Source organism: Pongo pygmaeus, chromosome 1 (assembly GCF_028885625.2).
Source record: "Pongo pygmaeus isolate AG05252 chromosome 1, NHGRI_mPonPyg2-v2.0_pri, whole genome shotgun sequence".
In the NCBI taxonomy this organism is placed as follows: Eukaryota; Metazoa; Chordata; class Mammalia; order Primates; family Hominidae; genus Pongo; species Pongo pygmaeus.
In genome coordinates, this window is record NC_072373.2 from 143,959,458 (window position 1) to 143,975,619 (window position 16,162).

The following is a 16,162-nucleotide window of genomic DNA, read 5'->3' on the forward strand; positions in this document are numbered from 1 at the left end:
CCAGCATCTTAGAGTTAAGTCCAGCTTCCACCATTTATTAGCTAACAGACCTTGAGCAAGTTTCTTAAATACTCTCTGAGCCTCATTTTTAACATGCTAAAGTGAAGAAAATAATAATACTTACTACACAAGGCTGTCGTGTGGATAAAATAACACATGTAAAGTGCTTAGCACAGTGCCTGTTACATAAGGATACAATAACTTTGATTAGAAGAAGGGGAATACTCCAGATCCTTTTCTTTTCCCATAGCCTCATAATATTGAAAAAATAAAATAAAACGGTTTATTTTAAATCGTTTCCTTTAGTTCCTTAATTCAGTGAACTGGAGCTAGGAAGCTGTATTTGAGTATTGATTCTGACATTGACTATTTAGCTGAGACTATAAAAAATAATACAAAGTGGATATTGGGCAATTATCTAGTTAATTTAGTCAGTTTGAGTAAATTGGCAAGAAAAAGAAAAGTATGTTGTAGTCTGTATAATCATTCTCATTTGCAAATTTGGTGATTTTATTTTAAACAGTCATATTTGTTCTTTCCTACAAACTGGAAAGACTATAGCTTTGGGGACTTAACTGATCAAGACATATGAAAATTTAAAACAGTGAGAATTCATTAAATTTAAGTGCTATGCTATATTAACTTAGTTATTTAATAGTTAAGAGTTAACTCTGTAACTTGTTATAGTTTATAAAGTGATATATTACTCCTTTTTATCTAAAAATTGGTAACTTTCTTTTAAGTATTTTAAACTACCAATTACTAAGAAATGTTAAATCTCTCCATTTTGAGGGAGTAAACATACTAATACAATTCTTCTTCTTCCAATTTGTGATAGAATATCACTGAATATTGACACATATAATGATTCTTTGTTTCTCTGTACTTGTAAAACAAGTATAACCATTGGATCTCCCATATCTATTTCTTTAGGCATATACTATATTCCCCCCACAGAGTCAATTGATATAGTCACTGAGTTTGGAGTCAAAGACTTGGTTACGAGTCATAGTTTTATCCTCTACTAAGACTTAATTTCACCTTTCTCCCTCACTCTTTCTCCATCCCTCTTTCTTGATCTACTTCTTCTCTCTCCTCCCTCTCCCTCCCCCTTTCTCCTTCTCCCTCATCTTTCTTTTATTCTAACTTGTGATAACATTATCAGTGCTGCTTACTCTTCAAGTTTCAAATGAAAGGCAAGTAAGTTTGGGCTGTTTGTGTCTACATAGTATGTCAGCTTTGTAAGCTTAGAATACTGATTTTATTAGCATACTAAGAGAGGATCTATTTCTCATTAGTGTTCAACGAAACAACAACAAACGAAAATTGCGCTGATGCCTTAAAGGGGAGGTAACCACTTGAACTGAGCCTTGCAGGATGAATAAAGATTGGCACATGTATACATATGTAACTTACCTGCACATTGCGCACATGTACCATAAAACCTAAAGTATAATAATAATAATAATAATAATAATAAAAGAAAAAAATAAAAATAAAAAAATAAAATTAAAAAAAATGAAAAAAAAAGATTGGCATGAAGGGATATACTTAGCAGGACTCTGATGGGATGAGATAAAAAAAAAAAGATAAGCTTTGTTATGGCAAGAAATTCAAGGAAGAGTAAATACAGAGAGTGGAGAATGCTGTGAAGTGAGCAGATATATCAGTGAAGAGAAAAATAAGTAAGAGGTATGTCTTAATCTGTTTTCATGCTGCTGATAAAGACATACTCAAGACTGGGCAATTTACAAAAGAAAGAGGTTTAATGGACTTACAGTTTCATATAGCTGGGGAGGCCTCACAATCATGGTGGAAGGCCAGGAGGAGCAAGTCACATCTTACCTCGATGGCAGCAGGCCAAGAGAGAGCCTGTGCAGGGAAACTCCCCCTTATAAAACCATCAGATCTAGTGAAACCCATTCACTATTGCAAGAAAAACATGGGAAAGACCTGATTCAATCTCCTCCCACCAGGTCCCTCCCACAACATGTGGGAATTCAAGATGAGATTTGGATGAGGACACAGCCAAACCATATCAGGGTAGTATAAAGTTAGAGAGCTGTCCCAAAGACCACCCTTACTTCTACACTAGCTTCAAGTTAAGGGGTCCCCAAGACTACTGTCAGCCTCAGTAATACTTTAGAAGGACTCATAGAACTTACCAAAATTCATTATACTCAGAGAGTTCACTGAAGTGTTATATTCACAGTTAAGAATACAGATTAAAATCAATACAAGGATACAGATTAAAATCAATATATTCACAGTTAAGGATACAGATTAAAATCAATACACGGGTTTAAAGCATCCCAACAAGAAAGAACAGTAAGTACAAATACCATGAGTTTAAAATTAGTTGGGTGGGTTTAAGAATGAAGGAAAATACTAGTTTGGCTGGAGCAAAATTAGGTAAGATATAATGATAGGAGATGTGATCAGAGAGATAAGAAGAGAATAAATGGCATAGGTGTCTTATACCATGGAAAGCCATTGGAGGATTTTGGTCAGAAGACTGGCATAATCTACTTTACACTATAAAAAGTTTATTCTGCCTGCTTGTGTGGTTGTGAGACTCTTCACTGAGAGAAGCACTCAAGTAAGAAAAATGAGGTTTGGGGAAAATACATTGAAGTGGAAATGCTTTTGGAACATCTCATTTCTATTGGATAAATTCAATAGAGAATTGGATATGCAAGCCCAGAAGAGAGGTTTGTGAGTCAGCATATGTGGTTGTTGCAGCCATGGTTTGGATGAAGTCATTAGGCCTGGTATTTATAGTAAAAAGAACAAGGCATTGTCTTGGTGACACCACCATTTATTTTACACTTCAGAAGCAAATAAAGGAAGGAGATACAGTCAGTTCTGCTGTTAGGTAACACATACCTTTCCTAAATTTCACCGTGTTAAGAAATTGGCCTTAGATGACCTGCATGCAAATTCTGCCTCTGCACTCCCTAGTTGGGTAAGCTTGGGCAAATAATTTAACTTTTCTATGACTTACTTTTCCTAACTCTCACATGGAGATAACAACAGTGCCTACTTCATACAGTTGTTATGCAAATTATGTGACTTAAAATATTAAAGTTCTTAGACTAGTGCTTGGTACATGGAAATTTAATACATGCTGCTATAATTCTTATTTTTTAAAAACGTAAAGCACTTAATATAGTGCTGGGTTGATCATTAATATTCTTTAAATGGTAACTGATTTTCCAAGTGACATGAACTGGATTGATTTTTTATATAGGACCACTGACAAAACAAGCAATTTACTTCCGGCAACTTAGTTATTTATTGTAAACATTGGTACGAAATATCTAAATTCAACCCCGAATTGTAATTTTGTGATATCCAAGTCCAGGTATAAATTAAATGTTAAAGAGTCTGACCTCTGAGTGAAAGCCTTTCTTCTTTTTCTCTTGCCCACCCCCATTTTTTTTGTCTCCAGTTCTCCTCAGCTCCACTCATATGTGCCTTCTACCCTTAAGTAGTCTCTCCTCTCTTAAGATCTTGCTCAAACACATTTGCTGAGTGTATTCATACTCAGGTATGAAAGCTTAAAATTAGGATGACAATTTGATGATTTCACTTCAGGTACCAATTTTAGTGGCTATCTAGAGAGTATTCTTCACTGAGATTTTTGTAGGGTAAAAGTAATACTGCCACGATTAATTAGTGAGATTTGCCAAGGGATATGTGGAGTGGTGTGGGGAATATAATGGCTGAGAGGTCGTGTGGTGGAGCAGTCAGAGAACTTAAATCCATATTGATTGGGCTCAAATGCAGCTCAACCATTTATCAGCTCTGTGACCTTTACCAAGTTATTTAATCTCTCTGTGCTTCAGAGATTTTTCATTTGTGAAATGGGTGTAGATTTTAAGTATAAACTTGAAACTAAGAGATATTATCTTCCCACTTTTGGTCTTGGATATCATACAAAAGAAAAAAACGAATGAAATAATAAACTTAAAAATCACTTTCAGCAAAACTAGGGGACTAATAAAATCTGCAAACCCCAAAAATGTGCTCAGAAAAGCAGATGCCATGTGGAATAAGGTCAATAGTGAGACTTCAGAAAGCACCAGCAAAACCAGACTTCCTGAAGGTGAGAAACACACCCCAAAATACACATTTAGCCCTTGTACACAAGTGCTACAGGGTCTGAGGGGGGCAGAAGCTGCCAAGGGTTAAGTATAATAAATAAGCACAGATAATAGCTAAAATGGATCAGTGGGGACAGATCTCAGAAAATGCAAAAATCTGCTCACTGAGATGAAGGATTCATTCTGAAGCATATACCAGTGTGAGTGGATATGGAGGAAGGAGAATGAAGGGTTGTATATAGAGCTAGCTACAGAAGTCCTCCTGGACTAGATTTGGTTTGGAGAAGAAGGTGGGGCTAGAAGCCATTTAGAATGGTAGTACCGGAGCAGACCCTTTGGGTTTTGAGACTTGGAAGTCACAGCCCATCCTCTTCTTCCAGCAGCATCTTTCTGTAAGTTGCTAGGCTAGGAATTAATGAGCAAAAGGAGTTGGCACAGCACAAGTAGAAATACACAATAAGGAAATATGTAAGGAAAAGCAGCAAAAATGAGAATGTACACACAAAAAAATGTTGCTGTTAAACCGACAAATATTCTCACCAAATATGTCCCCCTCATCACCTATACAAAGAAAGATACTAAGATAGAAATGAAAGAACTCAGGGAAAAGTAAACGAAGGCAATATATTAAAAGGATATGAATTGTGAGCTTCTAGAAGTCAGTAAAGAAGTCGTAGAAAAATTACCTCATAAATCAAGATGAAATGGGAAGGAGCACAAAGGGAAGTTATACTTTGTAGGAAACAGTAAAGAGAAATAAGAAAATCAAACAAACAAAAATGAATTTAAAGAACATAATAAAACAGATTATAGAGAAATGATATATGAGACATATAGAAGACAACAATGATTCAATATACTCATAATAATTTTTAAAGAAGAAAACCATCAACTAAAGATCAAAATAACTAGCTAACATCATAATGACAGAATCAAATTCACACATAACAATATTAATCTTAAATGTAAATGGGCTAAATACTCCAATTAAAAGACACAGACTGGCCAATTGAATAAAGAGTCAAGACCAATCAGTGTGCTGTATTCAGGAAACCCATCTCACGTGCAGAGACACACATAGGCTCAAAATAAAGTGATGGAGGAAGATCTACCAAGCAAATGGAAAACAAAAAAAGGCAGGGGTTGCAATCTTAGTCTCTGATAAAACAGACTTTAAACCAACAAGGATCCAAAGAGGCAAAGAAGGCCATTACATACTAGTAAGGGGATCAATTCAACAAGAAGAGCTAACTATCCTAAATATCTATGCACCCAATACAGGAGCACCCAGATTCATAAAGCAAGTCCTTAGAGACCTACTAAGAGACTTAGACTCCCTCACAGTCATAATGGGAGACTTTAATACCCCACTGTCAGCATTAGACAGATCCATGAGAGAGAAAGTTAACAAGGATATCCAGGAATTGAACTCAGCTCTGCACCAAGTGGACCTAATAGACATCTACAGAACTCTCCACCCCAAATCAACAGAATATACATTCTTCTCAGCACCACATCGCACTTATTCCAAAACTGATCACATAGTTGGAAGTAAAGCACTCCTCAGCAAATGTAAAAGAACAGAAATTATAACAAACTATCTCTCAGACCACAGTGCAATCAAATTAGAACTCAGGATTAAGAAACTCACTCAAAACTGCTCAACTACGTGGAAACTGAACAACCTGTTCCTGAATGACTACCGGGTACATAACGAAATGAAGGCAGAAATAAAGATGTTCTTTGAAACCAACGAGAACAAAGACACAACATACCAGAATCTCTGGGACACATTTAAATCAGTGTGTAGAGGGAAATTTGGAGTGCTAAATTCCCACAAGAGAGAGCAGGAAAGATCTAAAATTGACACCCTAAGATCACAATTAAAAGAACTAGAGAAGCAAGAGCAAACACATTCAAAAGCTAGCAGAAAGCAAGAAATAACTAAGATCAGAGCAGAACTGAAGGAAATGGAGACACAAAAAACTCTTCAAAAAATCAATGAACCAGGAGCTGATTTTTTGAAAGGATCAACAAAATTGATAGACCACTAGCAAGACTAATAAAGAAGAAAAGAGAGAAGAATCAAATAGACGCAATAAAAACTGATAAAGGGGATATCACCACCAATCCCACAGAAATACAAACTACCATCAAATAATACTATAAACACCTCTACGCATATAAACTAGAAAATCTAGAAGAAATTGATAAATTCCTCGAAACATACACCCTCCCAAGACTAAACCAGGAAGGAGTTGAATCTCTTCATAGACCAATAACAGGCTCTGAAATTGAGGCAATAATTAATAGCTTAGCAACGAAAAAAAGTCCAGGACCAGATGGATTCACAGCAGAATTCTACCAGAGGTACAAGGAGAAGCTGGTATCATTCCTTCTGAAACTATTCCAATCAATAGAAAAAGAGGGAATCCTCCCTAACTCATTTTATGAGGCCAGCATCATCCTGATACCAAAGCCTGGCAGAGACACAACAAAAAAAGAGAATTTTAGACCAATATCCCTGATGAACATCGATGCAAAAATCCTCAATAAAATACTGGCAAACCAAATCCAGCAGCACATCAAAAAGCTTATACACCATGATCAGCTGGGCTTCATCCCTGGGATGCAAGGCTGATTCAACATACACAACTCAATAAACAATCCAGCATGTACACAGAACCAAAGACAAAAACCACATGATTATCTCAATAGACGCAGAAAAGGCCTTTGACAAAATTCAACAACTCTTCATGCTAAAAACTCTCAGTAAATTAGGTATTGATGGGACGTATCTCAATAAGAGCTATTTATTATAAACCCACAGCCAATATCATACTGAATGGGCAAAAACATGAAGCATTCCCTTTGAAAACTGGCACAAGACAGGGATGCCCTCTCTCACCACTCCTATTTAACATAGTGTTGGAAGTTCTGGCCAGGGCAATCAGGCAGGAGAAAGAAATAAAGGGTATTCAATTAGAAAAAGAGGAAGTCAAATTGTCCCTGTTTGCAGATGACATGATTGTATATCTAGAAAACCCCATTATCTCAGCCCAAAATCTCCTTAAGCTGATAGGCAACTTCAGTAAAGTCTCAGGATACAAAATCAATGTACAAAAATCACAAGCATTCTTATACACCAATAACAGACAGAGAGCCAAATCATGAGTGAACTCCCATTCACAACTGCTTCAAAGAGAATAAAATACCTAGGAATCCAACTTACAAGGGATGTGAAGGACCTCTTCAAGGAGAACTACAAACCACTGCTCAATTAAATAAAAGAGGATACAAACAGATGGAAGAACATTCCATGCTCATGGGTAGGAAGAATCAATATCGTGAAAATGGCCATACTGCCCAAGGTAATTTATAGATTCAATACCATCCCCATCAAGCTACCAATGACTGTCTTCACAGAACTGGAAAAAACTACTTTAAAGTTCATATGGAACCAAAGAAGAGCCCACATTGCCAAGTTAATCCTAAGCCAAAAGAACAAAGCTGGAGGCATCACACTACCTGACTTCAAACTGTACCACAAAGCTACAGTAACCAAAACAGCATGGTACTGGTACCAAAACAGAGATACAGACCAATGGAACAGAACAGAGCCCTCAGACATAATGCCACATATCTACAACTATCTGGTCTTTGACAAACCCGACAAACACAAGAAATAGGGAAAGGATTCCGTATTTAACAAATGGTGCTGGGAAAACTGGCTAGCCATATGTAGAAAGCTGAAACTGGATCCCTTCCTTACACCTTATACAAAAATTAATTCAAGATGGATTAAAGACTTAAATGTTAGACCTAAAACCATAAAAACCCTAGAAGAAAACCTAGGCAATACCATTCGGGACATAGGCATGGGCAAGGTCTTCATGTCTAAAATACCAAAAGCAATGGCAACAAAAGCCAAAATAGACAATTGGTATCTAACTAAACTAAAGAGCTTCTGCACAGCAAAAGAAACTACCATCAGAGTGAACAGGCAACCTACAGAATGGGAGAACATTTTTGCAATCTACTCATCTGACAAAGGGCTAATATCCAGAATCTACAAAGAACTCAAACAAATTTATGAGAAAAAAACAAACAACCCCATCAACAAGTGGGCGAAGGATATGAACAGACATTTCTCAAAAGAAGACATTTATGCAGCCAACAGACACATGAAAAAATGCTCATCATCACTGGCCATCAGAGAAATGCAAATCAAAACCACAATGAGATACCATTTCACACCAGTTAGAATGGCAATCATTAAAAGTCAGGAAACAACAGGTGCTGGAGAGGATGTGGAGAAATAGGAACACTTTTACACTGTTGGTGGGACTGTAAACTAGTTCAACCATTGTGGAAGTCAGTGTGGCGATTCCTCAGAGATCTTGAACTAGAAATACCATTTGACCCAGCAATCCCATTACCAGGTGTATACCCAAAGGATTATAAATCATGCTGCTATAAAGACACATGCACACGTATGTTTATTGCGGCACTATTCACAATAGCAAAGACTTGGAACCAACCCAAATGTCCAACAATGATAGACTGGATTAAGAAAATGTGGCACATATACACCATGGACTACTATGCAGCCATAAAAAATGATGAGTTCATGTCCTTTTAGGGACATGGATGAAGCTGGAAACCATCATTCTCAGCAAAGTATCGCAAGGACAAAAAACCAAACACCGCATGTTCTCACTCATAAGTGGGAATTGAACAATGAGAACACATGGACACAGGAAGGGGAACTCACACCTGGGCCTGTTGTGGGGTGGGGGGATGGGGGAGGGGGGAGGGATAGCATTAGGAAATATACCTAATGCTAAATGATGAGTTAATGGGTGCAGCACACCAACATGGCATATGTGTACATATGTAACAAAACTGCACATTGTGCACATGTACCCTAAAACTTAAAGTATATATATAAAAAAAAGAAAACAAAAACTGTGAAATAGAACCAATATGCAAGGATACAATTCATTAAAAGTTTGCTGAAGTAAATAAAAAAAATTTGAATCTATGCAATGAATGATCATACTATGTACCTGGAAACATTTATCAGGAATGGTCAATATGGTGCTATATTCTTATAAAATTCCTGCATTTCAAAGATAAAGAACAACTCTTGAAGAATGTTTGTAAATACGGAGACACTTGTAAGGAGAAAAATATTTAGCTGACTTCAGGTTTAGAAAGACCACCTGAGAACAATGGAACAGCAGCTGCAAGATACTCAAGGAAATAAAGTATCATGAAAGAATTTTATATCCCATGAAATTTAAGGTACAAGGCTACAAAAAATCAATTCTGAAAAGTCCAACACTCGGGAAATGTTGTTCCCATAAACCCTTCTTGAGGAAACTAATAGAGGATAAACTTCAGCCAAAGAGAAGTGATTGGGGAAGCGACTACAAAAGTCCGGCTCTATTTGTCAAAAGAAAATGTGGGAAAAAGAAAAATATAAATGCCATACAAACTAACAATGTAGGAATGGTACAATTACAGAAAAATAGTAGGAAAAGAGGAAAAATAGGGAGAGTAGATTAACTTTTCTGATTGCCTTATCTGGAGAAGCTGGGAATTAAATATTTTACAGTTGATAAATTAGATGAAAGAAACATAAGGATATTTAAGAATGAAAAGATAAACACTAAGTAAGATACTCCTATTGACTAATATTAGAGGGTATGGGAAAGGGTTAAAGGGAGGAAAATAAAACACTGTTCAAAGGAAAGAATTAATAGATATGTGTAATGAAAGGACTTGGGGCATTATATACATTTAAAATTTTAAAGGAAACGCTTAGAATAAAAATACAAACCCTTCTAAATCTCAAAAGACATACACAAAGCAAAGCAAAGGAAACAAACTACATAGTGAAAGACTTCAAAAAATTAAAGTGGTAAAACATAAAATAATATGACAGATTAAACAAACCATAATATTAGCAAATGTAGATAGATTTAGTTTATATATTCAAAGAAAAAAATTCAGATTGGATCAAAAAACAAATACAATCCCTTTGTCTTTACCTAAAACATAGTGTTTCAAAGTAGATGAAAACAAAAACAAAGGCAAAGGTATATCAGACAAATGTAAACAAAAAGAAAGTCAGATGAGGGAAGCTTAGTCTTACTACCAGTTAAGGTAATGCCAAAAAAATAAAACCCAATAAACTAGACATAGGAGGTCTTTTTGTAATTCTGAAAGGTGCAGTACTCAATAAATGTGTGAACTGTATGATTATCTATGTATAAAAACCATGACATCAATATTCATAAAGCAAAGACTACAAGAGAGAAAAGGCCAAACAGACACACTTCTGGTAAGAGACTTTATCTCTCAGTTGATGGCAGATTAACTGTATAAAAATAAACAAGAATATAGAGGATATAAATAACATAAACAATGAGGTACAACTAACTGGTATGTATTAAATTTTGTACCTTCAAACACCTTTCCAAGTGCTTATGAAATGTTATTGAAAATTGACCACTTATGAGGCTAATTGAGTTATGAAAAAGAAAGTGCTGATTAGACACCATTCTCTGATCATAATACTATTAAGTTAGATTTTAATAACAAAATCAGAAAACAAAAAGGCCTTCCTAACTGAAAATTTAAAACTTTTTTCTTAAACCATTTGGGTCAAAGAGAAAATGCAAATAAAAATACTTTCCAGAAAACAACAAAAATGAAAATGCTACATATCAAAATCTATGGGATGCAGCCGAAGCAGCACTCAGGAAAATGTATAGCTTAAATGCCTTCATTATCAAGGAAGAAAAGAAAAATAAAGAACTAATTATTTATCTTCAGAAATCAGCAAAAGAGTAAAAATAAAATGGGAAGAGATATTAATAAAGATAAATGCTAAAATTAATGATATAGAAAATGAACAAAAATAGTAGATAAATAAATCTGAAGGCTGTATACATTTGAAATGACCAATAATGACACAGACTTAAGAATAAATAGAGCAAAATATCCAAAATTAGAAAAATGAGACAGAGGACCAGAGACATAGGAAAACAAAAATAATTGTAAGAGATTATTATGTGAAGATTTCTGGGTAATACATACGAAAGCCTAGAGGAAATTTATTATTTCATAGAAAAATATAAATTTCTAAAATTGTCTCAAGATGCAGTGGAAAATTAGAATAAATCAATTAACATAGAAGAGATTAGGAAAGTGAATGAAGTGCTATCAATGAAAGAGCCAACATGATCAATTTGGTTTATAGGTGAGTTTTTGTAACTTTTTGGGAAAAAAAAGTAATTTCAAAGGTTACTGAAATTGTTTCAGGCTATAGAAAATAATGAAATTTCAATTTTATTGTCTGATAAAGATAGGACAATAAGAGAAAAACACTGACCAGTCAACTCATAAATATTGATGCAGTGATTCTACATAAAATTATTAGTCAATAATCCAGTAGGATACCAAAAGAATAACATAAAACTAATAAGATTTTATTTTAGGGATGCAATCATGGTTCAATAACAGGAAATTTATTCAGTAATAAGTGTTCAAACACATTTGATTTTTAAAAAACAGCTATTTGTCATAAATGCTCCACTAAAAATAGAATTGGAGGAAGCATATTAACATACATATAAAGAAACATTGAAAACACATATATGCTGTTTAAAGTTTTCAAATATACTATTCCCAATGATATTTCTGTATAATAGGGTCAGAAATTCGAAGCACTAGATGGCAGGGGTTCTTAATAAATGCAAGGGGAGATGTTCTTGGGGCAGCGTGCAGCCCTTGATATACCACATGTATGATTATTTTTTATATATGTAGCTTATTTGGTATCTCAGAATTATAGCTGTCAGATACTTTATGATCATATATACTTTAAATTTAAGCATTGTGATTTCCATAGAAGCAGTGTTTCTTCCATAGTTTACTTCTCAGATTGAACTAGGCATACCTTTAGAGTTAGGTAAACCTGGGTGAGGATATCCAATGTCACAGACTAACATAGCTAGTTTCGGCAGTGTAAATTTTCACTGAAGATTGGGGATGAGTACAATTAGCTGATTTAGCTCATAAGTAATTTATATTGTATATTGAAACAACCAGCCATATCATGGATTAAAGTTTAAATTTTGTGTGAATTATGATGATAAAACAGAAGAAGTCAAAGGTATTTTTTTGGTGATTATATGGGGCCTCTTTGAAATATGTCCCTAAATTCCTGGAGGTGCATATAATTCTACATTGGTGTTAGGAATATTTTGGTGGAAAAGTTTGTCATACAATATCATAGATACAAATATTGCTATCCTTTAAAAATGTCATGAAATTACAAATATTTTATTGATAAAATGATGGTTGTTCTAACCTTAAAATAAAACACTTACGTGTTTTGTGAAGATCTCTGTTAAAAAACATTTTAATTGCATTGCTAGATTACACAGGAATGGCATTCAGTAATTATTTCATTGTTGTACACAGTTGTGAGACTTGGGAAATGAGATTCTCTCTTATCTTTTGCTATTTGTAATAAGCATGCATTATCAAATATCTACTAATTTCCTACAAAAGGAAAAAGTAAGGTGATACCAAACGTTCCTGGCTAATCTTCAAAGACTTTTATTTTTTTCACTTATCGCAGTTCTCTAACATTTCTGGTTGGAGGTGATTATATTTATACAAAGATACAGATGGGAAATTTATAACCCAAAGAATAATAAAGATCATACAGCTGACTATGCTGTTGTGTATTTTAGAGACAGAATTTGTCATTCCTTATAAGTGACATTTAAATTTATATGACTCCAGAGGTGAATATGAGACCTGGTCAGATTGCTGTGGTGCAAATTCATTCATTCAGAAATTATAGAACTATTTGCAAGGAAGGTGCTGAAGAGATCCAATAATGAATCAGACAGATCCAGTTTTCCAGAAGCTTTTAATTGGGTAAAGGAGACAAACAATATACTATTGGTAATATTACAATGAATAATAAATCAGAGAAATCCACAATTATATCAAATCCATATTATATAAAATGCGTATTACATAATAGATATTGAAAGAGTCTAAAAGTTGGATAAAAGTTACTCTGGAGGACTGGAAAAGTGGAAGGAAGAGAAGCTTGGAAGGGACAGAAAAACCAGAGTGATCACCAATAAAATGAATTTAAATTCTTTTGTCCAGGAATTATCAAAGGACTTTGGTAACCAGAATACTTTAAGTGTAGCACACACTTAAGGTAGTAGGCATTGGGAAAGCTTCCATGCAACTTGTAAATTCCCAGAAGATTAGAAGGAAAAACAGCCTGAAAAATGATACTTTAAGGGATCGTGTGAACCTAATTTATAAAATGTTTTCAAAAATCACAATTATCTTTGGAAGTATGACTCCAGTTTCACTTTAACATAGATTTCATTAAATTTTAAGTTATAAATCAAAGAAACAAATGGGATCTGGGAATCTTTGAATGTATATTCATTGAAGTGACAAATAAGAATCCTAGTAAAATGGAAAACAAGAGAGAGAAACGAATTAAATTTTGGAGACCAGGCGTGGTGGTTCACACCTGTAATCCCAGTGCTGTGGGAGGGTTGTTTTAGCCTAGGAGTTCAAGACTGTCCTGGGCAATAGAGCAAGACTCTGTCTCTATGAAAAATACAAAAATTAGCCAGGTATGATGGCATGCCGTTGTAGTGCCAGCTACTTGGGAGGCTGAAGTGGGAGGATCCCTTGAGCCCGGGAGATATAATCATGCTGCTGCACTCCAGCCTGGGTAACAGATGGAAACCCTGTCTCTAAAATAATAAATAAACTAATAATAAATAAGTTTTGGGTTTAGAGATTGCTGTGTGTGTAGGGGGAGGGGCATGTACTTTATTCAAATTATTGAGTATAATGTCTTACTCTCCCCCTCCCTATTTCTTATTACCCATAATTAGTTGTTGATAGAACATGCTTATTTTAGAAATTACTGTTGCTACAAGGAAGATTTTTATCGTATTCAAACATTTATATGAACACACGAATGCATAAAAGTAAGATTCTTTCTCTCTCTCTTTTTTAAATTTCCAGGCATAGATATTCTTCATCAACTAGGCCTTGGAGGCAAAGACGTAAGACACTCATCATCAGCGACTGCTGTACCATCATCCTTTACACCATTACCTCAGGGGGTCCATTTAACAGAACCAGGAGTCGTTTTTAAAAATGATGCTTATATTGAGACACCTTTCGTGAAAATTTTACCAGTCAACTTAGGGCAGCCGTTTACAATATTAACTGGGTTACAGTCACATCGGGTGAACAATGCATTTCTCTTCAGCATTAGAAATAAAAATAGACTGCAATTAGGAGTACAATTACTACCTAAAAAATTAGTAGTACACATTAGAGGAAAGCAGCCTGTAGTTTTCAACTACAGTGTTCATGATGAGCAATGGCACTCATTTGCCATTACTATCAGAAACCAAAGTGTCTCAATGTTTGTTGAGTGTGGAAAGAAATATTTTAGCACAGAGACTATTCCAGAAGTTCAGACCTTTGATTCTAATAGTGTGTTTACTTTAGGAAGTATGAATAATAATTCTGTCCATTTTGAAGGAATAGTATGTCAGTTAGATATCATTCCTTCTGCAGAAGCATCTGCAGACTACTGCAGATATGTGAAACAGCAGTGTCGCCAAGCAGACAAATACCAACCTGAAACAAGCCTTCCTTGTACAACTCTCATACCAACTAAGATACCGGAACACTCTCCCCTGCCCAAACGATTTGCTGAAAAAGTACTGTCAGAGGGTACATTTACTGAAGGCAAAAGCATTCCAAATATCATAAAAAATGATTCTGAAACCGTGTATAAAAGACAAGAACACCAGATATCAAGATCTCAGTTATCTTCTCTTCAGTCAGGAAATGTCTCTGCTGTGGATCTCACAAACCATGGGATTCAGGCCAAAGAAATGATCACTGAGGAAGATACTCAGACAAATTTAAGCCTGTCAGTGACCCCTCATCGCATCAGTGAGGCAAGAATGAATACCAAAGAGAAATTTAGTTCTCTCCTAAACATGTCTGACAATATCACACAACATGATGATAGAGTAACTGGTCTGTCACTGTTTAAGAAGATGCCATCTGTTCTTCCACAAATAAAACAAGATACAATTACTAATCTCAAGAAGGCTATCACAGCAAATCTACACACTAACGAACTCATGGAAATGCAACCGATTTTAAACACAAGCTTGTATAGAGTGACAAATGAGCCATCTGTGGATAATCACCTTGATCTAAGGAAAGAAGGTGAATTTTATCCTGATGCTACTTATCCCATCGAAAATAGCTATGAAACTGAGCTTTATGATTATTATTATTATGAGGATCTAAATACAATGCTTGAAATGGAGTATCTGAGAGGGCCAAAAGGAGACACTGGACCTCCTGTAAGTTTTTTTTTTTTTTAATGTCTCTTAATATGCTAACTTACATTTTAAACTCTCTTTAAAATGTATTTTTAAATATCTCTTAATATGCTAACTTGCATTTTAAACTCTCTTTAAAATGTATTTTAAAGAGAGTTCTCTGGACCAAACAATACATAACAGATAAAGTCTGTCATGGAAATGCATTCTGGCACAGTAAGTGAATTTATGGTTGCTGTAACACATCTGCCGGAATGTAACCCTGGCTCAAATATTGTGCTTTTGTTCTTCAACTGGTAGGCTGAAAGGTTACTTAATTCTAGTGAAGTAGTGGGCAAACTATTTGTTTTTCTTGTTCAGTTGAAATTCAATCAGGACTTCAACTGCTAAATATAGATAATATATTTATATTTTGAAAACCATAGGAGAATGCATAGTCATGTTAAGTATATAAAAGATATGGTAGATTAAAGAAAAATACATTAAATACATCCATTAAATATTCTTACAGCAAAATAACATCAAATGGATTAAAATAGAGTGTAAAACTTACTTTAGATAGAGATTATTGTATAATGAATCACTGACTGTCCTTAGTGATATGGTCAATTTATGTTT

At 34.8% G+C, this 16,162-nt stretch overlaps 1 protein-coding gene across 8 annotated transcripts in view; it reads left to right on the forward strand.

Moving 5' to 3' along the window:
* The window catches only part of COL24A1 (collagen type XXIV alpha 1 chain), a 428,817-nt gene that overhangs the window by 16,022 nt on the left and 396,633 nt on the right, over window positions 1-16,162 (forward strand). For all 8 annotated transcript variants that reach the window (XM_063653313.1, XM_054478067.2, XM_063653314.1 and 5 more), the window contains exon 4: window positions 14,196-15,565. In XM_063653313.1, the coding sequence (XP_063509383.1) occupies window positions 14,196-15,565 (1,370 nt within the window). The remainder of the gene's footprint in view (window positions 1-14,195; window positions 15,566-16,162) is intronic.